The 25,846-nt window shown below is 41.9% G+C and overlaps 2 protein-coding genes and 1 pseudogene across 2 annotated transcripts in view; 2 read left to right on the top strand and 1 right to left on the bottom strand.

The window, feature by feature from the left end:
* The window catches only part of LOC146407197 (olfactory receptor 1J4-like), a 66,926-nt gene extending 56,341 nt beyond the window's left edge, over nt 1-10,585 (bottom strand). The window contains exon 1 of the mRNA XM_084994990.1: nt 10,459-10,585. The gene's annotated coding sequence lies outside the window, so the exon portion shown is untranslated. The remainder of the gene's footprint in view (nt 1-10,458) is intronic.
* On the top strand, nt 5,048-8,262 carry LOC110258403 (olfactory receptor-like protein OLF4). The gene is made up of 2 exons (XM_085014263.1): nt 5,048-5,112; nt 7,350-8,262. The coding sequence occupies exons 1-2, from the start codon at nt 5,048-5,050 to the stop codon at nt 8,260-8,262; spliced, it is 978 nt and encodes a 325-aa protein (XP_084870389.1).
* An 8,719-nt stretch (nt 10,586-19,304) lies between the features above and the next one.
* Nucleotides 19,305-20,258, top strand: LOC146407196 (olfactory receptor 5C1-like; annotated as a pseudogene).
* The last annotated feature ends 5,588 nt before the right edge of the window (nt 20,259-25,846 follow it).

The following is a 25,846-nucleotide window of genomic DNA, read 5'->3' as shown; positions in this document are numbered from 1 at the left end:
ACAAGGATGTCCATTCTTGCCACTACTCTTCAACAAAGTTTGGGAAGTCCTAGCCATGGCAATCAGAGAAGGAAAAGAGATCAAAGGAATCCAAATTGGAAAGGAAGAAGTAAAACTATCGCTATTTGCAGATAACATGATACTATACCTAGAGAATACTAAAGACACTACCAGAAAATTATTAGAGCTCATCCACAAATTTGGCAATGTCACAGGATACAAAATTAACACACAGAAATTGACGGCATTTCTGTACACTAACACTGAAACAGTGGAAAAAGAAATTAGGGAAGCAATCCCGTTTAACATTGCATCCAAAAGAATAAAATACCTAGGAGTAAACCTACCTAAAGAGACAAAAAGACCTGTACTGTGAAAACTATAAGACACTGATGAAAGAAATCAAAGATGACACAAATAGATGGAAAGACATACCATACTCCTGGATTGGAAGAGTTAATATTATCAAAATGACTATACTACCCAAGGCAATCTACAGATTCAATGCAATCCCTAGCAAATTACCAAGGACATTCTTCACAGAACTCGCAGAAAACATTTTAAAGTTTGTTTGGAAGCACAAAAGACCCAGAAGAGCCAAAGACATCCAGAAAAAGAAAAATGGAGCTAGAGTAATCAGGCTCCTGGACTTCAGACTCTACTACAAAGCAACAGTCATCAAAACTGTATGGTACTGGCACAAAGACAGAAATATAGATCAGTGGAACAGGATAGAAAGCTCCGAATTCAACTCATGCACCTACAGCCAACTAATTTATGACAAAGGAGGCACAAATATACAATGGAGAAAGGACAGCTTGTTCAATAAGCGGTGCTGGAAAAACTGGACAGCCACATGGAAAAGAATGAAATTAGAACACTCCCTAACACCATACACAAAGATAAACTCCAAATGGATTCAAGACCTAGATATATGACCAGACACTATCAAATTCTTAGAGGAAAACATAGGCCAAACACTCTCTGACATAAACCACAGCAACCTCTTCTCAGATCCACCTCTTAGAGTATTGACAATAAAAACAAAAATAAACAAATGGGACCATATCAAACTTCAAAGTTTCTGCACAGCAAAGGAAACCCTAAACAAAATGAAAAGACAACCCACAGAATGGGAGAAAATCTTTGCAAATGAATTGACTGACAAGGGATTAATCTCCAAAATTTATAAACACCTTCTCAGCTCCATACCAAAAACAAACAAACAATCCCATCAAAAAATGAGCAGAAGATCTAAACAGACAGTTCTCCAAAGAAGACACACAGATGGCTGAAAAACACAGGAAAAGATGTTCAGCATCACTCATTATGACAGAAATGCAAATCAAAACCACTCTGAGGTACCACCTTACACCAGCCAGAATGGCCATCATCCAAAAGTCTACAAACAAGAAGTGCCGGAGAGGGTGGGGAGAAAAAGGAACCCTAGTACAATGTTGGTGGGATTGTAAATGGGTGCAACCACTGTGGAAAGAAGTATGGAGATTCCTCAGAAAACTAAAAACTGAACTACCATTTGACCCAGCAATCCCACTCCTGGGCATCTATTCAGAGAAAACCATGACTCGCAAAGACACACGTACTCTGATGTTCATTGCAGCACTATTTGCAATAGCCAAAACATGGAAACAACCTAAATGTCCATTGACAGAGGAGTGGATCAAGAAGAAGTGGTACATATACACAATGGAATATTACTCAGCCATTAAAAGGAATGAAATACCAGCATTTTTAGCAACATGGATGGACTAGAAATTATCATGCTAAGTGAAATCAGCCATACAATGAGACACCAACATCAAATGCTTTCACTGACATGTGGAATCTGAAAAAAAGGACAGACTGAACTTCTTTGCAGAACAGATGTTGATGACCAGGCAACTGTAAGACTGAACAAAAGATCCAGAAAAAGAATACATAAGGTCTGAGGGCATTAATATAGCCTTCCAGGACAGGCAAAACTAAAATAACATATCTGGAAGACAATAAGGATAGTTTACTTTGAGATGGAGAGAAGAGGAATGACTAACAAGATACACAAAAGGAGATTCAGTAATAATGTTCTCCTTTTAAATCTGGGAAGTGATACACAGGTGATTGGATTCTAACAATCTGGGGGCCATTATGCTAAGACAAATATATCAGACAGAGGAAGATGAACACTGTATGATACCACTTACATGTGGAATCTAAAAATACAACAAACAATTGAATAAAAAAAATTCAGACTCACCGACACAGAGAACAAACTAATGGTGACTGATAAGGAGGGGGTGAAGGGGGAAGGTGGGGGGATGAGAGATACAAATTTTGGGGTGTAAGATAGGCTATAAGATGTATTGTACAGCACAGGGAAATAGCCAATATCTTGTGATAACTGTAAATGGAAAGGAACTTTTAAATATTGTGTTAAAATTTGTTAATTAAAAAATTCATATGGAATCATAAAAGACCCAGAATTGCCAAGGCAATCCTGAGGAATAAAGCTACAGGAATCAAGACAGTATGGTACCCATACCAAAACAGACATACAGACTAATGGAACAGAATAGAGAACCCAGACATAAACCTAGACACCTATGGTCAATTAATCTTTGACAAAGGAGGCAAGAATATAAAATGGGAAATTGACAGTCTTTTCTGGACAGCTGCATGTAAATCAATGAAACTGGAACACACCCACACACCATGCACAAAAATAAATTCTAAATGGCTTGAAGACTTAAACATAAGACAAGACACCATAAAACTCCTAGAAGAGAACATGGGCAAAACATTCTCTGACATCAACCATGCAGATGTTTTCTTAGGTCAGTCTCCCAAAGCAATCAAAATAAGAACAAAAATAAACCAATGGGATCTGCTCAAACTTACAAGCTTTTGCACAGCAAAGGAAATTATTAAAAACACCAAAAAAAAAAAACCAACCTACACAATGGGAGAAGATAGTTTCAAATGATGCAACCAACAAGGGTTTAATCTCCAAAATATATAAGCAATCCATACAACTCAACAGAAAAAAAAATTGAAAAGTGGGCAGAGGTCCTGAATAGACATTACTCCAAAGAAGACATTCCTATGGCCAACAGGCACAGGGAAAATGTTCAGCAAGACTAATTACTAGAGAAAAGCAAATAAAATTTACAATGAGGTACTGCCTCACAATGTCAGAATGGCTTTCATTAGTAAATCTACAAATAACAAAACCTGGAGAGGGTGCAGAGAAAAAGGAACACTCCTACACTGTTGGTGGGAATATAAATTGATACAACCACATGGAAAACAGCATGGATGTACCTCAGAAAACTAAATATAGAACTACAATATGACCCAGAAATCCCACTCCTGGGCATATATCCAATAAAACTTTCATTCAGAAAGATACATGCACTCTTATGTTCATTGCGGCATTATTCACAATAGCCAAGTCATGGAAACAACCTAAATGTCCATCAAAATACAAGTGGATTAAGAAGATTTGTTACATATACACAATGGAATACTGCTCAGCCATAAAAAAAATGTCATTTGCAGCAACATGGATGGAACTAGACCATACTAAGTGAAATAAGTCAGAAGAGTGAAAGACAAATACCATATGATATCACTTTTATGTGGAATCTAATACATGGCACAAATGAATCTTTCTACAGAAAAGAAACAAACTCATGGACATAGAGAACAGACTTGTGGTTGCCAAGGAGTGCCGGGAGGGGAGGATGGACTGGGAGTCTGGGGTTAGTACATGCAAACTATTCCATTTGGAATAGATAAGCAATGAGGTCCTGCTGTATAGCACAGGGAGATATATCCAATCACTTGTGATGAATCACATGATGGAAGATACTATGAGAAAAATAATGTACATATATGTATAACTGGATCATTTGGTTGTACAGCAGAATGTGACAGAACATTGTAAATCAACTATAATAGAATTTTTAAAAAATGATATCCAGGAGTTCCCTTTGTGGTGTAGCAGAACACAATTTGAATAGTAACCATAAGGTTACAGGTTCAATCCCTGGCCTTGCTCAGTGGGTTAAGTATCTGGCGTTGCCATGAGCTGTGGTGTAGGTTGCAGATGCGGCTCGGATCCCGTGTTGCTGTGGCTCTGGCATAGGCCTGTGGCTACAGCTCCGATTAGACCCCAAGCCTGGGAACGTCCATATGCCGTGGGTGTGGCCCTAGAAATAAAAAAACAGAAAGACAAATAAATAAATAAAGTCCAAAAAAAGAAAAATTAAAAAATTAAAACCCATCTTATTTAAATTAATTATTAATTAAAGATTGACACTTACACTATTTAAGCTGAGTGATGGAATAGGCATCAATTTTATAAACATTATTAATAGACCATACATGTTTCACACACTCTTTTATATGTAACATATATTTAAATAAAAGCAAATGAATCATGCCAGAAATTATTTTACTTTCATAAATAAATTATTAGGCACCCTGGGCCCAAGGCAGAATCAAATATTATTCATATCTAGGTTCTCTGAGATCATTAAATAAGAATCTTTCCTCTTTGACATGACATTTAAAACAATGACTGTGACCTCTGAACTAGCCTCTTATTTTTTACTTATTTCCTAGGACATCAAGTAATCCCCCATGGGGACAGGACTAAGTAGGAAGCATGGATGCCATGAACAGAGTGTGGACCTGTTCATGGTTAAGGCTGGGAGGATGGATCACAGTGGCTCCTCACCCAGGGGAGAAACCAGGGTGTGGCCATGGACACCAGCCTGGTCTGCCTGAATAGAATTATCACAGATGTTGCTGGGACACAGGGAGACAATGTCCAGAGGGGATAGCTGGCACGTTAGCCAATTATCCCATCTGGTCTCTAACTAGCAGGTCTGAGAATGGGTCCCAAAAGAAACTGCCTGTGAAAAGACAGCAGCTCCTCCCAGCTCCTGAGCCTGGGGCATCACCAGTGACCTGAGTCTTCCATCTCTGTGGTTGCTACACATAAAGAAGGGCTCTGTGACTCTAGCCATGTCTTCCTAGGGAGACAATGGAACAGCAAACACAAGTTCCTTCAGGCAAGTGTCACAGACTGAGGCTGGACAGCACCTCCAGGTGAGGATAGAGGCACAGGGAAGGGGACAAGGAGTCCATGTGTTTGTGGGTCCACTCAAATAGCATGCATGTGAACACACGCAGGCACACACACACACACACACACACACACTCCATAGAGCCTCTTCCTTTACTTTTTTGCCTTCTTTTCTACAACCCTCTCTGCCATACATTTTTTGGATCTTATGATCGCCATGCAGGGCAGCTAGTGTGGGATTCATCACATCCCTGAAGGCATAGACTGAAGGCTTTGTGGAAAATGGGTCTCAGACAACCCTTCCACGAGCCCTATAAATGACCAGGACATAGCACCTGTGCAATCACAGAACATAATTCATTCTCAGTCCACTGGAAAGAGCATGCCTCCCAGAATCACTGTCAGCCACCACACCATGTAAACACCACTAATTTAGGCCTCTACTTCTATTTAACATGCATCAAACTCATTCACATCCTTCCTTTTCCTTAAAATTTGATCCAGCAAATAATTCCCTAAGATAGAGTTACTTATTACTATGATATACTTAATAAGTTGGAGGCTCTTATGATTAAGTTATTCAACCCAGTAAATGTGACTTTGATCTCCAGATGCCAAAATAAATCCTTTTCAACAGACAGTTACAGGTAGGGTCCAAACTTTTCCAGTGTGGTGCTGCTGGGCTGATGATGATGATGATGATGATGATGATGCAGTGACCAGGACCACAAAAACAACACAACAGTTTCATTTTTAAAACATGTTTAATAATGATAATAATAATTCAATATTTTAATTATTTACTTTTTAAATATTAATTTTAAAAGTAAATAATCAATAATAATAACAGATCATATTTAATGAGCACTTAGTATCTGTCAGTCTTGATCTAAACATTGTCATCATTATCAAATTTACTCCTCATAACCACACTATACAGTGAACACCAGCATTATTCTACTGGAGCCAATGAAGAAACTAAACCTGAAAAAGTTTGTGACTTTGTCAAGATTCATCAAGTGTAAAGAGGATGAAAACTTGAAGACTTCAGAGGTATCATATATATTTTTCCTCATGACCCTAATCAAACACGGCTACTACTGACTGATCACATTGTCCCCCAACACCATCACACAGGTCACTTGAATTCCACATCTTAACTGCACATCATGATTCATGAAGAAACTGACACAAGTTCTAGCCTTTGGTCTCTTCAACAATCCTTTCAGGTAGGGGTATTATCTATATCTTATAAAAGAGAAAAGCAAAGCTCAAAGGGACTAAAAATTCCAATTGAAAAGGCACATGAGGACCAGAGCAGTAAAGCACGTCACCCAGAGCTTCGTCACCACATCCTGTGTCCCACGTTCACATTTCTTCACCTGTGACTAACAATGACAGTAACATCACTGCCCTTGCTAGCAGCCTACCCTCTACATACATTATTTCAGGAATGATGGCAATGAGTCTATGAGGTAGATACACATGGTACAAAACCAGAATCAGAGATTCAGCGGGAAGTAATTAACCAAAGACAGACTGAGCATAAGGAACACAACCAATTCCCACCCCATCTCCAGAGGCCAAAGCCCAGGTATTCAAACAAAACATGAGGAAGAGGAAGTTGATGATTTAAATGAAAATGGTGTGCCCTTCATAAAAAAGTGCTTTTTAGTTTTCAGTGTTCTGCTGGCCACACTAATACACAGGAACGGTCTTCAAAGGAAAGGAGGCCAGAGCCTTGCCAGCATAGCTAGAGAACCCTAAGGCCCATCTGGCCCCTCTCTGAAGAAACTATTCTTTCCTCGATCTCCCTTGGTATGTGTGCACACACAGCTCCTGATTTTGCCCAATAAATCCTAGTATATACATGAACCACAGGTGAGCATAGCAATAAGACAAGATATTTAAATGAGTGTTCTATAAGTTTTTTAAAGGGAATTGAACTTGGAAACATTTTTCCAGATGAACCCCAGTCCAGTCTCATTCAGAACATCCATGGTGAAAACTTTCCATATTACAGGAATTATAACTTCAAATTACACTCTACCCTGACACCTCATCAGAGTTCACAATCCTCCTATTTGAACATTTTGCAAATCAGGAGTTATACGTACTAGTGAATATCAGTGACCTTTTCAAGGGATAGAGGAAGATAGATCAAAGGCCTTGGACTCTGTATATTTGACAGCCTATATTTATTTGAGGAAGATTCTGCTGTAATTTCTCTAATTTAGAAGGAATTTAGAAACTGAACCAGCATCTCTGACTTCCTGCTCCTGGGATTCTCTCCACACCCAGACCAGCAGCCTCTCCTGCTTGGGCTCTTCCTAGCCATGTACCTGGTCACTGTGCTGGGGAACATGTGCATCATCCTGGCCGTTGGCTCTGACCCTCACCTCCACACCCCCATGTACTTCTTCCTGGCCAACCTGTCCTTCATTGACACCTGCTTCTCCTGCACCATTGTCCCAAAGGTGCTGGTCAACATCCAGACACAGCACCACACCATCTCCTACACTGGGTGCCTCATGCAGATGTACTTTTTCATAGCATTGACCCTGCTGGATGACTTCCTGCTGGCTGTGATGCCATATGACAGCTACATGGCCACTTTCCTCCCTCTTCACTATACCATGATCATGTGTCCCCAGCACTGCCTGCTGCTGGTCACCACACCCTGGCTCTGTGCCCATCTCCTGGCCTTCTCACCTACTCTCCTCATGTTCTCCTTCTGTGCCCCTCATTCCATCCCACACTTCTTCTGTGATCTTCTCCCACTCCTCAAACTTGCCTGCTTAGACATCCATATCATTCAGGTCCAGATGTCTGCAGAGGCAACACTGTCATGTGTGGCCCCTCTCACTTTTATCCTGGTCTCTTATGCCCATATTATCCACACAATCCTCTGGGTCCCCTCTACGGGGGGAAAGCACAAAGTCTTCTCTATCTGTTGCGCTCAACTGACAGTCATCACTCTCTTCTACGGGACCCTCTTTCTGGTCTATGTCCAGCCCTCCTCCTCCTACTCTTCAGACACTGGAATGGTGGCCTCTGTGATATATACAGTGGTCACCCCCATGCTGAACCCCTTTATCTACAGCCTGAGGAACAGGGACATGAAGGAAGCCTTGTGGAGACTTGTTGGGTATGGAAGATGTTCCACCCCATAAAAAGTCCTTCCCTGAAGTAGAGGCCCAAACTTTCAAAGTGCCTTCTTCCATCCATGTGTCCACTATAGATGTGGAAACCTCATTCAATACAGAATGGATGCCTTGCCTTCCAAGCAAGTGTAAGCAAATGAACACCTAGACTTTTGAGGACTGAAACAGGGCCAACTGACCAAGGTCAGAACTGCAGTCTGTAGAGAGGGAGTGACCAGCAGTCCCTAAAGGGTGACTTGATGTGTGGGTATGTATCCAGGCAGATACATATGTACCTCTGTAAATTTTTTCTTCTTTTTGCTTCTTTTTTTTTTGTCTTTTCTCCTTTTAGGGCTGCACTCGTGGCACATGAAGGTTCCCAGGCTAGGGGTCCAATGGGAGCTGTAGCTTCTGGCCTACACCAGAGCCACAGCAATGCTAGATCTGAGCCAGGTCTGCAACCTACACCACAGCTCATGGCAATGCCAGATCCTTAACCCACTTAGTGAGGCCAGAGATCAGACCCACAACCTTGCAGTTCCTAGTCGGGTTCATTTCCACTGTGCCACTATGGGAACTCCCTATAAATACATTTTGTTTATTCTTCTTAATCATTTCCTCATGTTGTTTGACTCTTTTAAAGACTTGTGTAGGTCCTCTTTATATTAAAGATTTAAACTTTGCACTATCCTACTCCTAGTGCAAACTGTACCCAGTCACATTTCATCCTTCAGTTTTCTTTTTGATTTGTTGACCTAAATGGGATTTCAGTTTACAAAATTAAACCAATAAAAAAAATTCCTCTTTGTGACTCTTCTGCCACTGTTATCACTGGAAATCCTTCTCTGTGTAGAATTCATGTGAGTAAAGGAGGTATAACATTTAAAAATTACAAATCACTATCTTGTACGCCTGTAAGTTATATAATCATCATATGGAAACTACAATTAAAAAGGACAATGCCATACTAGCATAATGCTAGACAAAGGAATACAAGTGAATCCACAAATAAACCTTCACATTTATGGGCAATTTATTTTCAAGAAGGCTTCCAGGGAAATTCAAGGGGGAAAGAATAGTGCTTTCAGCAAACCAAACCCTGCTGAGACAACTGAATAGCAAGAAGCAAAAGAATGAAGCTGGACATTTACCTCACACTTCATGCAAAAGTTAACTCAAAAGGATGATAGGGCACAGTGCAAGAGCTTAAACTATAAGACACTTAGAGAAAAGCATGAGAGTGAGATGCTTTGTGACCTTAGATTAGGCTGTGGTTTCTTAGGTATGACACCAAACTGCTTGTCCACACAAGTGGTAAAAGAAAAAATGGACCAACAGGAATTCATCAAAATAATCAAGTTTTGTACTTCAAAAGATACCATCAGGAGAGTGAATAGACAACCCACAGAAAGGTAGAAAAATATATGCAAACCATATAGTTGATAAGACATTTGCATAAGACTATATGAAGGATTCTTACACTTCAACAAAAAGACTAATAACCCAATTTTAAAATGTGCAAAGGATTTAAAGAGATTTTTTCCAAATTAAAAAAATACAAGTGGCCAATTATCACATGAGCAATACTCAACATCATTAATCATCAAGGAATACAAATCAAAATCACAATGAGATACCACTTCATTTCCACTAGGATGGTTAAATTGTAAAAAAAAAAAAAATTACCAGACAATATCAAAATGGTAGCAAGGAATACGAGGAGAGTGAACCCTTCTATATTTATAGTAAGAACTGAAAACAATGCAGCCAATTAGGAAAACATGGGCAGTTTCTCAAAATGTTCAAACATAGAGTTATCACACCACCCAGGAATTCCATTCCTATGTGTGTAACTAAGAAAACCTAAATCCACATAAAAGCTGGTACATGAACATTTATAGAAGCACTGTTCTTAAAAACCAAAGAGTGGAAACCTCCTGAAAAAATACACAATTGCTGAAAATTTTCTGTTAACTCTAGTATCAGTTCAGTCCAACAATAAACAAATGCCAAAACATAATTAGGGGAAAAATACATTAGGGAAGATAGGAAAGACACCCACACACAAGCCTCTCCATTCACATAAAGCATAATTCAGTTGCCATGGGGGCAGGGGGAAGAAAACCAGACTGTCTGTTCACAAACTGGGCCCTGAGAAAAAGAGCCAGCCACCATCCCCCTGCCCCAGAATGGTAAAAGGCAGTCTTCATAAGCAAGGCAACCTACCTACAAGGCTTGTCTTGGTAGCCAAAATCAGCTCTCCACCCTTGCTGGCCAGGATCTTGAAAGCTTTTACAGAGGCTTTCAGTGGGTTCAGAGTCGCATGTTGTCCAGAGAGTCTCAGCAACACACTGTTCCTTCAAGCCTGCCTCCTCCAAAGTGGCTCCCAGCCTGGGAACCACAGGCAGAGTGTACATTTCAAGGACACAGGTGGGGTAAATGTACCTCCAATCAGCCAAGCCCAACTTGCAGGTCTATCAGTAGTCACCTCTTCTTTGTCCTCTCTGTGTCCTCTCTCGATATAACTGAACCGGACTCTAGGGGGTCTTCCTAGAAAAGGCCACCCTCCCCTGCTCCACCCCATGTCCTTGGCCTTCTGCTGGTTTGTAGACAAACATTAGCCTCCTAGGCCTTTCCCGAGTTCCAAAGAATACATTTAATCAGAGAAGGGAGAAAAATACAGAAAGAAAGGGAAACAATCAAGCCAGACAAAAAAAAAAAGAATAATTTAGCCATGAAACAAAGTCAAGGATTTTTGGTTCCTCCTCATGGGCTACAGGTAATATTCTGAGCCGCATCTTTTGAGCTGCTTGGCAGACACTGAAACCCCTAACAGGTGGGAAAAGTTAACTGCTTGCTCAAGACAAGCATGTGGACTGGGTGGAACCAAGGCTGATGATGTTGACTCCTGATTACCTCACCACCAACCAATGAGAGGAATGTCCCCCAGGTGGTCATGCACCTGCAACCCTCTCCCTCACTCTGTCTTTAAAAACTTTTCACTAAAAGCCATTGGGTTTTGCTTTGTTTTGTTTTTGTTTTTAGGGCCACACCTGTGACATAAGGAAGTTCCCAGGCTAGGGTTCAAATGGCAGCTGTAGCCTCTGGCCTATGTCACAGCCACTGCAATGCAGGATCCAAGTGTGTCTGTGACCAACACCACAGCTCACTGCAAAACTGGATTCTTAACCCATGGAGCAAAGCCTGGGAGCAAACCTGCGTCCTCATGGTTACTTGTCAGATTCATTTCCACTGAGAAATGACAGGAACTTCCCATCCACTGGGTTTTTTGAGCATTAGCCACCTTGGCACCCCACAACAAATGCTGCCCTTTCCTTCACCACAACCCAGAGTCAGGAGAGGTTTTGCTGTCCACAGGTGAACAGACCAAAATTTGACTTGGTGACACCAACACTCTGCTGACCAGCTCCTATGATTTTACATGTCCCCCTCTTCTGCAGTGTGCCCTGAATGGTCAGCAAGGGGTGTCACTGGCTTGGAGGTGGCTCCTTTTGTGGCTGTATGGCTGCATTTGGAGGCAGGTATCACAGCAACAGCATAACTCATGCAAGAAAAACCACAGATTAGGATAATGATTTCCAAAGCAAGTAACAAATGTTTCCACCACAAGCCCATGATCTGAATCACTTATGAAGTCCCACAGGCTGGGGACTCAGAATAGCCACTTCTGCCCTTATGTGATTTAATAAAATGAAACATTCATACACTCATTAGGTAATGGCACAGGCGCCTCCTTTCAAGGCAGTGGTAATATTGTACAGGCCATCATTTTTATTGGGGATGGTACAGGCCAGGAATATGCCACAACAGTGATAAAGCCAGGTGCATAACCTGAGGAACGACCAAGAAATTTCCCCAGTCAGCAGTTTGGTGGGTTGTCTGTAAACTGGGGTTGGCATAAAAAGAATATTCATGCCTAGTGTTATTGATTACGTGTGTCCCATGCCAGGATTCTGGATCAGTACATGTAGTATCAAAGGGACCAATAGTAGTCTTAAAGAGAAAGACAAAAACCATATATCACTTATATGTGGAACCTAAAATATGACATAAATGAACTCGTCTACAAACCAGAAACAGACTGACAGACATAGAAAAACAGACATTTGGTTGCCATTTGGGAAGTGTGTGGAGGAGAGATGGATTGGGAGTTTGGGATTAGCAGATGCAAACAATTATACATAAAATAAAGAACAAGGTCCTACTGTATAGCACAGGGAACTAGGTTCAATATCCTGTGATAAACTAAAGGAAAAGAATATGAAAATGAAGGTGTACATATGCATAAATGAATCACTTTGCTGTACAGTGGAAATGAACACAAAGTCAGAGTTCCCATGGTAGCTCAGCAGGTTATGAACCCAATTAGTATCCATAAGGATTCAGGTTGGATCCCAGGCCTTGCTCAGTGGGTTAAGGATCCAGCATTGCTGTGACTGTGGTGCAGGCTGGCAGCTACAGCTCAGTTAAGAGCCCTGGCCTGGGAACTTCCATATGCCACATATGCCACCAGTGTGGTCCTAAAAAGACAGAAAAAGAAAAAAAAAGAAAGAGGTTAGGTGTTCCAGGCAAAAGGAAAATGTGAAGAGAATTTGCGTTGTGTAAAAGGTCATAAAGCATAAGAAAAACATAGAGTCCCAAGAATGGATTGGAGTCTGGGGTAGGGACAGGGAGAATGGATGGGGAAGAGGAGCCCAGGGGAAAACTCTAAACAAGCAGCATGACTGTCATCCCCACACAGAGCCTGGGGACCCACCCAGCCACACCTTTCCAACCTCCACAGGCTCCAAAGCATGTGTCATCCTGGACTTTCCCCTGCCACCAGCTCTCATGGAATCCCCAAAGGCTGTAGAGAGAGAGTATCTTTTAGGGCTGCACCCATGCCATATGGACGTTCCAAGGATAGGGGTATAATCAGAGTTACAGCTGCAATATTACCACTCCTTGAGGAGTCAGGAGCTAAATATAAACCATGCCATCATGGTACAAGGTGACGATAAGTCTCACAGTTCCTACATCTGAGGTGGGGCATGTCCCTGCAACCACCCCTGCCATCATCACCCCACAGCTGGACTGAAGCTGCTCTGTGGGAAGAACACCTTACCCACCTCCAACTACTTGGTATGTCCTACCAACCCCCTAGACCTGCGCCATCACGGTGACAGCAGCCTGAGACATATCAAATGCTTGTGTGCTGAGGGGGAATGAGCTAAGAACAGGGGATCCTTAGGAAATGGGGAGGCCACATCATGACAAATAACAGGAGTCCAGCCTCACCACACTGAATATGTTCATGAGTATAGCGGGGCCTGAGAAGAGAGGAGGAGTCAAAATAAAGCCATCAGCAGAGAGACAGGAACTAGAAGGATGAGGCTGAGAACCCTCCAGCTTGCTAGAATCTTAAGATGTCAGAGGTGGGGGAGTTCCCATTGTGGCTTGGCAGCTTAAGAACCCACCATAGGGTTCATGAGGATGTGGATTTGATCCCTGGCCTCACTCACTGGTTAAGTATCTGGCATTGCCATGAGCTGAAGCATAGGTCACAGATGCAGCTCAGACTGGTGTTGCTGTGGCTGTGGTGCAGGCCAGCAGCTACAGCTTTGATTCAACCCCTAGCCTGGGAATTTCCATATGCTGCAAGTGCAATTTAAAAAAAAAAGAGGAAATAAATATGTCAGAACATGGAATGATGTCCAATATCTCCTAGGCTCTCGATACCCCAAGTGTGATACCCGAACCAGCAGCATCAGTGTCTCCTGGGAGTTTGTTAGAAATGGAGAATCTCAGGCCCCTCACCATCCTTCTGAAGGAGAATCTGCATTTAGCAAGCTTCCTAGGTGCATTAAAGATTGAGAAGCTCTGATCCTCAGGGGTCCCAAATCAAGATACATATCAGAATCACCTGGAATATTTTCTTACAAGTACAGTTTTCTGTGCCCTTCTCTAGATGAATTGAATCAGAGTTTTTGACCACTGCAGAGAGCCATACAGTTTTTCACAAAGCTCCACTGGTAATTCCAATGACAGAGGTCCAAAGAGTAGACTGGGAACCCCCAATCTGACCCAATATGCTTCATAAATATGATACAATAGAGGCAAGTCAGTGGCAACTCTAACTTCATAATCTTTTAAGAGAGCTAATTAGAGTCTCTGCCTAGAGACAAAGAAAATTGGATTTGGCGCTAGATCTGAGTTCAAGCCCCAACTCCATACCTTCATAGCTGTGTGTCTTATCTCCCTTCTTCTTTGGAATTCCATCTTCTTTCCTGCAAGGAATGAAATGAATGACCCTGAATGTCAGGATTACTCCCCATGGGCAGTAAGGCAACAGAGAGAAATTAATGGAGAATTCACTCTATGTTTTCTGAACACACACACACACTCCATAGTAACTGCTTAACTAATGTTTTGGGCTCATTGCACCCCCAAATTTGAAAGCAATTTCAAAGCCTTGAAGTCTCATGGTCCCCATTTTACAGATGCTCCTCACTTTGTGATGGTAACTAGTGTTTGCTTCCATGTGAGTAGATGGAAACACGCAAGGGCTTTGCTTCCAGACGGGTTCTGGATGCAGAACCTCAGCCACCAAGCTGATCTCATTGGTGGAGAATGTGTGGTTGAGTGGACCTGGAGGTCCACAGCTGTCTACCCCCAGACACTGTCTGACCTCTATCAGTGATCCCCACCAAGGAGAAGGAGAAGACCCCTAAAATTCTTTTCTTCTAAAATTCTGTATCATGAGGAGTAGAGGAAAGTATTGGGCATGGTCCCAACTGTCCAGTTAGGTGAGGGAGAACATCACTTAGGTAATTATAAAATGATGAAGTAGGGTTATAATAGAGAGATCCCAGGGAGGGGGGGGTTCTAGAATGAGAGGCTGGGTGGTTGGATGTCACATAAAGTCTCTTGGGAAAAGATGATGACCCCTGAGCTGAGTTTGAAAAGATAAGAAGGGGGTTCCTCGGGAGCCTATCAGTTAAGGATTCGGTGTTGTCAGTACTGTGGCTCAAGGTACTACTGTGACATGATTCTCCTGGACAGGGAACTTCTGTGTTCCACAGATGGGGCCAAAAAAAGGAAAAACAGAGAAGAAGGATCACCTATGAATATGGAGATGAGGCAAAGCTGATGAAATCCTTTGAGATGTCCTGAGGCCCTTTAAACTGGGACCTCGTCTCTGCTTGGAGCAACCAGCAGTACATTTGGTGTACAAAGAAAACCATACAATATTTTGTGCTTTTTCTTCAATATATATATTTCTCCACAAATTAGGCTTTTATCTCAATATGTTTATGAGATCTCTCCATATTGATACATAGACATCGAATCTGCAATTAACTCCCATAAGCCTACAGACAAACATTTAGGTTTGGCTAGTGTTTGGCCATTACAAAGAGTCCAAGACTCTAGGCATCCTTATGCATTTCTCCAGTTGTACACATGTGGGAGAGTTTTCAAAACACCAAGAAGTGGAGTTACTAGATATTATGGACTGAATATGTCACCACCCCTCAAAATTCATATGTTGAAGCCCTAAACCCCAATGGGATAGTATCTGGAAGTGGGGTCTTTGGGAGGTAATGAGGTTCAGAAGGGTGGGGTCCTAATGATGGAATTAGTGCCCTTAGAAGAAAAGTCCATCTCTGTCTTTCAAGATCATATGAGATAAAGTCAGAAGGCAGCCATTAGCAAGTCCAAAATTGGACCCTCACCAGAATCCAACCATGCTGGCACTCTGACCTTGGATTTCCCAGCATCCAGAACTGCAAGAAATAAATGTCTGTTGCTTAAGTCACCCAGTCTGTGGTACTTTCTGACAGAAGCCCAAGCAACCTAAGACATAGGGTATGCATGGTTGTGGGCAGTTCATTGCCAAATTGTCCTCCAAATTGCATAGTTTACATTCTACCATCACAACCTCGCTAACACGTGATATAATCAATTTTTGGTCTATTTTTAGGGCTGCACCCATAGGATATGGAGGATCCCATGCTAGGGGTTGAATCAGAAATACAGAGGCCACTCTATTCCACAGCCAAAGCAACATGGGATCCAAGCTGTGTCTGTGCCTTACACCACAGCTCAAGGCAAGACCAGATCCTTAACCCAGTGAGGGATGCCAGGGATCAAACATGAGTCCTCATGGATACTAGTTGGGTTTGTTACCCCTAAGTCAATGGGAGCTCCATATAATCAAATTTTTTATCCAAACTGTGCTCTGGAGGAAGCTCTTCATCATCCTCACCAGCCACTGGTAAGGTCCCAAACATTTAAACTAGTCTGTTTGTTTGTTTGTCCACAATCACATCATATGGAAGTTCCCAGGCCGGGGATCCAACCTGTGCCACAGCAGTGACCTAAGCCAAAGCAGTGACAACACCAGGTTCTTAACCCTCTGAGCCACCAAGGAACTCCTAAACTCTGCTTAAAGGAAGAAGAAAGCATTTACTCACTTCCAGGTGCTGCACATTGCTTTTCTCCTACAGAGATATTATGTCTCCCACTTGACAACAGAAAAGAGCCTGTGGAAGGTGAGGTGACCTACCCCAAGTTACACACCAGAAAGTGGTAGAACCCAGTCTTAAAACCAAGTCTGCATGCTACTAACATTCACATTCTTTTCAGTTTTATATACTCAACTAATATTTATGAGCACCGATTACATACCAGACCCTGGAGGGCACAAAAATGAATCACAGGGCCATACATAGCACAGACAAGGACTCAATAAATGTTTGCTGAATGAATATTGAACCAAAGAGCTCAAAGCCCACAGGAAAGACAGTCACATAAGTAATATGTGCAATAGAATAAACACTGTGATAGATATAGGCTCCAGTGCAGCCAGCACAAAGAAGGGAGAATTTACTTTCCTCTGGGTCATTTGAAGGAAGGTTTACATCCGTCGTAGTTTTTTTGTCAAACTCAAAAAGAGGAAATGGGTTCCAGGCAAAAGGAACAATGAAAAGGCACAGGAGGGTGACGCAATGTCACATTTTCTGGAAACTAGTTGGTTGCCATAAAGTTGCTTCCTTCCGGGATCAAGGTAAGACATCCAGCTAAATTCAGTTCAATTAACTGACCCTTCATTAAAAACCTGCTGTGTGCCAGGCTTTGTGCGAGATGCTCTATATACATTATTTCATTGATCCTTGCATCTTTTTTTTTCTCATTAAACACATGAGAAAATTGAGGCTTGGAGGGAAGAAGAGTCCAGCCCTGGAATACTTTCAAATCTGTTCTTTCCCCTCCTGGCTGTCTCCCCCAGATGCCAGCCACTGCTGCACTATCCCATCCCAGCTCTTATTCCAATGGGATGATGGCCAACCAGCCAACCTCCAGACCCATAGCTAGTTACCTTTTGTCTAAGGAGACTCTGCCCATTTCATTGTCTATTTTCCTCCTTGAGAAAATGGAGAGGAGAAGGCACATAGAATCATGAGGTTTGGGAGTTCCCCTTGTGGCTCAGCAGGTTAAGGACCCAACATAGTCTCTGTGAGGATGCACGTTAGATCCCTGGCTTCACTCTTTGCATTAGGATCTGGTATTGCCACAGCTGCAGGGTAGGTCACACATATGGCTTGGATCTGGTGTTGCCATGGCTGTGGCATAGGCCTCAGCTGCAGCTCAGATTCACTCTCTAGCCAGGCAAATTCCATATACCACAAGTGCACTGCAAAAAAAAAAATAGAAAGAAAGTAAAGAAAAAAAGAATCATGAAGTTTCAATCCTTGGCTAGACACTACTACCCTATTCATCATTCATTCATTTAATAAATCAAGCAGACTTCATAGATGTGGGTTTAGTTCCAGACAAATGTGATATAGCAAGAAAGTTACACCGATATTTTGGCTTCCCAGTGCATATAAAAATTACTTTTATGCTATACTGCTGTCTATTAAGTATGCAAGTGTATCATGCATAAAGAAGGCAATATACGTAACTTAACTTTAATATACTTCATTGCTAGATTTCCTGTTGTGGCACTGTGGAAAGGAATCTGACCAGGAACCAATTTAAACATAGGTCAGGATATTACCATTGTGGCTCAGCAGGTTACAAAACTGACTAGTATCCATGAGGATGCAAATTTGATTCCTGGCCTCACTCAGTGAGTTAAGGATCTAGCATTGCCATGAGCTGTGGTGTAGGCTGCAGACATAGCTCAGATCTGATGTGGCTGTGGCTGTGGCTGTGACATAGGCTGGCAGCTGTAGCTCCAGTTCAACCTGTCACCTGGGACCTTCCATATGCTGTGCGTGCAGCCCTAAAAAGCAAAATACATACATACATACATACATACATACATACATACATACATACTTCATTGCTAAAAAAAATATTAACCATCATCTAAGCCTTCAGGGAACCCACTGATGGTGGTAGAGATCACTGATCACAAATCACCAAGAACAAAATTAATAATGAAATAGTGTGAGAATTACCAAAATGTGACACGAAGACCCAAAGTAAGCAATTGCTGTGGGAAAAATGGTGCCACACCAGTGGGGACCTATACAGCACAGGGAAATCTACCCAGTAGTTTGTGATAATCTACATGGGAAAAGAATCTGAAAAGGAATGGATGTGTGTATATGTATAACTGAATCACTTTGTTGTGTAGCAGAAATCAGTAAAATCTTTTAAATTAATTAAATATAAAAAAGAAAAAGGTGCCACAAATCTTTAATTTGTTAAAAAAAAAGCTCTATCTGTAAAGCACGATAAAGTAAAATTCAATAAAGCAAAGTGCAATAAAGCAATTGAGCACTATGTCCCAGGCTATGTTCTCAGTACTGTGGATACAAAATTGATAAAAACAGGCAAGATTTCCTCCCCCATGAAGGTTAAATGGAAGTGACTTCTCAGTGATAGAAACAAAGGTTTTAAGAGGTGATATGGCTTGTCCAAGGTCACACAGCAATCTTGTTACCAGGTAGGACTAACACCCAAGTCCTGATACCAGTACAAAATGCTTTCTCCACCATGAAGGTCATGACCTTTCCCTTAGCTCCCTCCGCTTTGTCTCTCCTCCGTTTCTGTTCAGCAGGATGAGGCCAGAGAACTTCACCTGGACCAGGGGTGCTCATGCCAAATTCATCCTTCTGGGCATCACAGATTGCTGGAACCTGTGCATCACCCTCTTCCTGGTCTTCCTGCCCATCTACCTGGTGAGCCTGCTGGGAAACATGGGCATGATGCTACCTACTGATCTGCATGGACACCCAGCTCCACACACCCATGTACTTCTTCCTGGCCAACCTCTCCCTGCTGGACGCCTGCTATTCCTCAGCCATCGCCCCCAAGATGCTGGTGGACCTGCTGCTGCCCCTCGCCACCATCCCCTATGCAGCCTGTGCCCTCCAGATGTTTGTGTTTTCAGGGCTGGCAGATGCTGGGTGTTGCCTTTGGGTAGTCATGGTCTATGGCTGCTATGTGGCCATCAGAAACCCTCTTCTATACACCATGGCCATATCATGGCATCTATGCCTGGCCTTGCTGGGAGCATCAGGCCTGGGTGAGGCACTGAGTGCCATGGTCCACCCGACCTTCACCTTCACCTGAGCTTCTGCAGCTCCCGGGAGGTGAACAGCTTCTTCTGCAATATCCCTCCACTGCTGGCCATCTCCTTCAATGACACCAGTCTCAATGAACTCCTACTCTTTCCTATCTGTGGCTTCATCCAGACAGCCATGGTGTTGGCTATTGCTGTGTCCTACAGGTTCATCGCTGGTGCTGTGATGTGCAAGTGCTCATTCCAGGGCTGCTGGTGAACAGCCTCTACCTGTGGCTCCCACCTCACAGCTGTGCCCATGCTGTACAGGACACTCATTTTCATCTACCTGCATCCCAGATCCAGCTATGTCCTGGATAGCGACAAGATGGCATCTGTGTTCTACACCCTTGTCGTCCCAGCCCTCAACCCACTCATCTACAGCCTCTGCAACATAGAGATCAAGGAGGCACTCAGAAGGTCCCAGAGCTGGTGCTGCTATCCACGGTGAGTGCACATGTGAGAGATCCCAGCAGGCTGGTTAGGACTGACCCTGAAGAAATGAGGACATCCTTCCTGGCCCCCATCACTGTGGATAAAGATGGATGTTCCTCTGGCTGTGTGTCTTAAATTGTTTGAGGGGCTGAAAAGGGGGAGAAACTGAAGCTTACAGACAGGAGGCAGGAACCTGAAGGATTCTAGACCTAGCAACAGAACCAAGATTAATTTGCTGTTAAGCTGCCTTAGGTTCCTCAGTGTTCAAAAAATGCATGTTCCTGCTTGTTATCAGGTGCAATACTCAGTTTACTTGCCATTTGTATTTTTCATCTTTTTTTCCTTTTTTCCTTTTTTTGCCACCTCCACTTCATAGGCAAGTTCCGGGGCCAGGGTTCCAACCTCTGCCTTTACAGTGACACCCCCAGATCCTTAACCCACTGTGCCACAAGGAAACTCCCACCAACTGTACTTCTAAGAGGCTGATTCCAAGATATACCAGGTAAGCGATTTGTGGCCTACAATTGCCTCCATACTTTTGCTCTTTTAAGGTTCTGCATGACCAGTGAGACTGTTCCTACTCACCTTGACCCCAAGAGAACATCCTCAGACCCTCTCATGCCAAAGAATGGGACAGATTTGGGTGAGGCAAATATCCCTATTAGACTACATATTCCATCTCTCAGATATTAAGCAGCACCAAAACATGCATGAGCTCATTCCTAAAATTCTAACCACTGGATTAGAATTTGATCAATGTTAGATTAGTTTAGGGCTCTGGTAGAAGGTAGGGAAGAGTCAAAACTGTGGTAATGGTTAGAAGAAGGTTAGGATATACGCCCAAGAGTAGTATTTCTGGGTCATATGGTATTTCCACACTTAGTTTTCTAAGGAGCTGCCATAATGTTCTCCATAAATGTTGTACCAGCTTACATTGTTACCAACAGTGCAGGAGAGTTCCCTTTTTGCCACACCCCCTCCAGCATTTGTTATTTGCAGACTTATTAATGGTGGCCATTCTGACTGGTGTGAGGCAAAACTTCCCTTAAGAAAGACACATGAATCGGCATGTTCATTACAGTAGTATTCACAATAGCCAAGAAATGGAAACAACCCAAATGTCCATAGACAGATGCTTTGATTAGGAAGATGTGGTATATATACACAATGGGATACTACACAGCCATAAAAAAGAAGAAGATAATGCCATTTACAACAACATGGGTGGAACTAGAGACTCTTATACTGAGTGAAGTGAGTCAGAAAGAAAAACACAAATACCATATGATATCACATATCTGGAATCTAATATATGGCACAAATGAAGAACTTTTCCACAGAAAAGAAAATCAAGGACTGTCATAGGCCATTGAGGTGAGAAGGAAATATTCTAGATCAGTAAAAATATGAAAAAATATATCTGTGCTATGCACATGGCATAGCAGATGGATTTGTACCCAGTGTCCATGTCCATCAGCATCTTCGAGACACTGACTTATGAAAAGGAGACATCTGTGAAGGCCAGGTGGCTGAGGAAGAAGTACATGGGGGTGTGGAGGTGAGGGTTCAGCATGATGAGCAGGATGATGAACAGGTTCCCCAGAACCGTGGTCAGGTGTATGCCCAGGAACAGGGCAAATAAGATGTCCTGCTGCTCTAGATGGATGGGGAGCCCCAGAAGGAGGAATTCAGACATGCAGCTCTGGTTCTCCCTCCTGATGCTGTTCTTGCCTCAGATGGGAATTGGGCAAAGTGGGAAATGTCAATGAACCTGCCATAAGATTATAGGCATGTCCTTTTCACTATGAACAGTCTTAATTTTGGGTACATTGCCCTTTATTTTTCTTAATTGTTGGTGAATGAATCAGTCTTTCCAATTGTGGCCTCAATAATATATAAAACCCTCACATTAGCCAAGTTTTTTCCCAATGAAACCAATGGGATTTAATTCTTCATTCACTAAAAATTGTTGAACAACAGCTTTCTCCCATATTGAGTACAGAGGAGTCAACAAGAACTGAGAAGTCTCTGTGTTTGAATTTACATCTTTACATCAAGAGAGGTTTAAACTTCTGTAATTTACTAAGATGAAAATGCAAAAATGGTACCAGATAGGAGCTATCAACAATTCATTGTACAACTATAAATGTAATAAATTCATTGAGTAGTTAAAAATAAATTCATTTCTTGTTAAAAAGCATATGAAACCCCTCACATATGAAAAGAATTACTAAGCTGTGTCATAGGCTTTCAGGGTACTTTGCACCATCCTACCTATTTTGAGTCACTTAAAATCCCCTGTTATAAAAATGTCCAATCCAGGCTTCCAAGCCAATGTCAGGAGTTCAAGGCACTGTTCCAATTGTTTCACAAGCACTTTCAAATTAAATCTTTGTGGCAGCCCTAATAAATATTCTTACACACATTTTAACCTGAAGAAAACAAAAGTATACATAATTTAAATGTGCAAGGAAGACACAATTAAGTGCATCAGCTGGTATCACAACACAGGTCTGTCTGACCAAGATCCATGCTCTTAACAAATCAGCAAGGATAATACACCATCCGTAGTTAAAATGTCCAGAGAAGCTGTATTGTGTCAGCTACCTTTCTCCAAAGTCTTCCTAATTCCCTCTAAGAAAAATTTATGACTCCTATTTATATATCATACAAAGGATTTTCATATGCTTTAACCACTCAAAACAATAATCATATTTTAGGACTGCTTGGTACACAAGGCAAATCTTCTTTTTTTTTCTTCTAGGTCCACATTCATAGCATATGGGGGTTCCCAGGTTAGGGGTTTAATCAGAGCTGAAGGCACTGGCCTATGCCAGAACCATAGCACCATGGGATCCAAGCCACATCTGCAACCTCCACCACACTTCATGGCAATGCCAGATCCTTAACCCATTGAGCAAGGCCAGGTATTGAACCTGCAACCTCATGATTCCTAGTCATATTCATTAACCACTGAGCCATGATAGGAACTCCAAACAAGGCAAATCTCATGTCTCATTTTATAAATGTAGAAGGTGTAGCTAAGAGATAAATTATTTACCTCAGGTGACTTGGCTTTTTTTTTTTTGTCTTTTTGTCATTTTTTGTACAGCAGGAACACCTTGCTTACCCATTCTAAATGTAAGAGTTTCCATCTACTAACACTAAACTCCCTGTCCATTCCTCTCCCTTCTTGGCAACCACAAGTCTCTACTCTGTGTCTAAGAGTCAGCTTCTATTTTGTAGATAGGTTCATTTTTGCCTTGTTGTAGATTCCACATATAAGTGAATCATATGATGTTTGTCTTTGTCTTTCTGACTTACTTCACATAGTAAAGAATACGCACTTCCATCATGTTGCTACAAATGGCATATTTTATTCTTCTTTAGGCCAGACTAGTAGTCCCTTACACACACACACACACACACACACACACACCACATCTTCTGTAACCATTCATCTGTGGATGGCCATTTAGGTTATTTCCATGTCTTGCCTATTGTGAAAAGTGCTGCTATGAACATAGTGGTGCATATATCTTTTTCAATTGTTGTTTTATCTGGATATATGCCCAGGAGTGTGATGGCTGGATCATATAGTAGTTCTATATGCAGTTTTCTGAGTGAAATGATATATTTTAGCAGTATGGAGTTTATTGAATATCATTTTTAACTCCAAAACTCTGGGTGTTTTTAAAGAAACAGTAACAAAATCAAGTATGGCCATATTATTCATCTATGAAATCCCTTCTAGTGGGTTCCCAAATTGGAATGAGAACCAATGACTCAACTATAATGGTTCATTTTATATGTCAAATTGGCAAGGCTAGAGCACCCAGATATTTGTTCAAACACAATTCCAGATTTTCCATGAAGTTATCTTTGTGGATGAGATTAACAGTATAATCTGAAAATTCTGAATAAAGCAGAATTTCCGCCATAATGAGGGTGGACCTCATCCAATCAGTTAAGGACCTTAAGAAAAGAATGATCTCCTGTGAAATCAGATTGTTATGATCATTATACAACTACAGATGGGATAAATTCATTTGAGTAATAAAAAAAATTTAAAAAAAGAAAAAAATGATCTCCGACAGAGAAGAAACACTTCTGTCAGCAGCCTGCCTTCAGATTCAAACTGGTTTTCCAGCCTGCTAAACTACACTTCAGACTTTACAATTGCTAGCCTCCAGAATTATATTAGTCATTTCTATGAAATACATCTCTCTCTAATTTTTTTCTTCTCTTTTCGATACCCCATGGCATATGGAGATTCCAAGGCCAGGGATCAGATCTGAGCTGATGTTGCAGCCTATGCCACTGCTGTGGCAACTCTATCCTTTAACCCACTGCAGAGAGATGCAGCCAATCCTTGGGCAACAGCAAGAACTCCATAAATCACTCTTTCTTACACACACACACACACACACACACACACACACACACCATATCTGTTCTACTTCTCTGGAGAATCTTGATGAATATGATTACCATGACCTTAAGTGTTCAAAACTCTGGACCTCTGGTATCACTGAAGTAATCACCCATCATCCCTCCCCCACTTAGTCCCTTCCAGCTACAGAGGCCCCATTAACGTCCCTGGAATTGGCCAGGCACCATCTCACCTAAATTTTTTAAGTACTGATCTCCATGCTTTTGTCCATGTATCACCATGGCTCGTTCACCTGTCCTCACTAACATCTTTGGATATTACCATCCCAATGAGCTCTACCTAGACCACACAGTGTGAAATTATGAACTACAGCCCAGCTCTCTTGTTAATAACTCCCCTTTATCTTTGGGAGTTTTTGGCCACACCTATGGCATATAGAAGTTCCCAGGCTAGGGCTCAAATTGGAGCTGCAGTAGCCAGCCTACACCACAGCCACAGCAACACAGGTTCTGAGCCAGCTCTGCAACCTACACCACAGTTCACAGCAATACTATATCCTTAACTCACTAAGTAAAGCCTAGGATTGAACCTGTGTCCTCATGAATAATAGGTTCATTACTACTGAGCCAAGATTGGAACTCCTTCCTCCCCCCCTTTTTATGGCTCCTTTATTCATAGACTATCTTAGCTTCAAAAATTCAGAATTTATTTCAGGCATAGAAACCCATCTTCCATAGAACTTTCATCTCAGTAAAGAAATAAAGACAATTTTAAAAATAAGTAAAGTTTCCAGTGATTCAGAAGGTTAAAACCTGATATGAAAAAAAGCAGCATGATGAGCTGGATCAGGAGTGCTGGAATGTAAACTATATGAGGTGATACAGCTTTTTTACTGTGCATTTCCTGAAGGTAGAAAACTGCCTGGCATATAGTGGTCATGCAGGAGATATTTTTGGGTGCATAAATTATCAATTGGAGTTCACATTGTGGCACAGCAGAAACAAATCTGACTAGGAACCATGAGTTTTTGCATTTGATCCCTGGCCTTGCTCAGTGGGTTAAGGATCTGGCATTGCCATGAGCTGTGGTGTAGGCCACAGCTCAGAAGTGGCATTGCTGCAGCTCAGGCATAGGCAGGTGGTTAGACCCCTAGCCTGAGAACCTCCATATACCTTGGGTGCAGCCCTAAAAAGGACAAGAGACAAAAAAAA

Source organism: Sus scrofa, chromosome 1, assembly GCF_054392235.1.
Source record: "Sus scrofa isolate SSC_HxYL_T2T_F1_AM1 chromosome 1, Sscrofa_HxYL_maternal_Yorkshire_Landrace_v2.0, whole genome shotgun sequence".
NCBI lineage: Eukaryota > Metazoa > Chordata > Mammalia > Artiodactyla > Suidae > Sus > Sus scrofa.
Note: the sequence above shows the minus strand (reverse complement) of the source record. Positions and strands in the feature narration are given on the sequence as shown.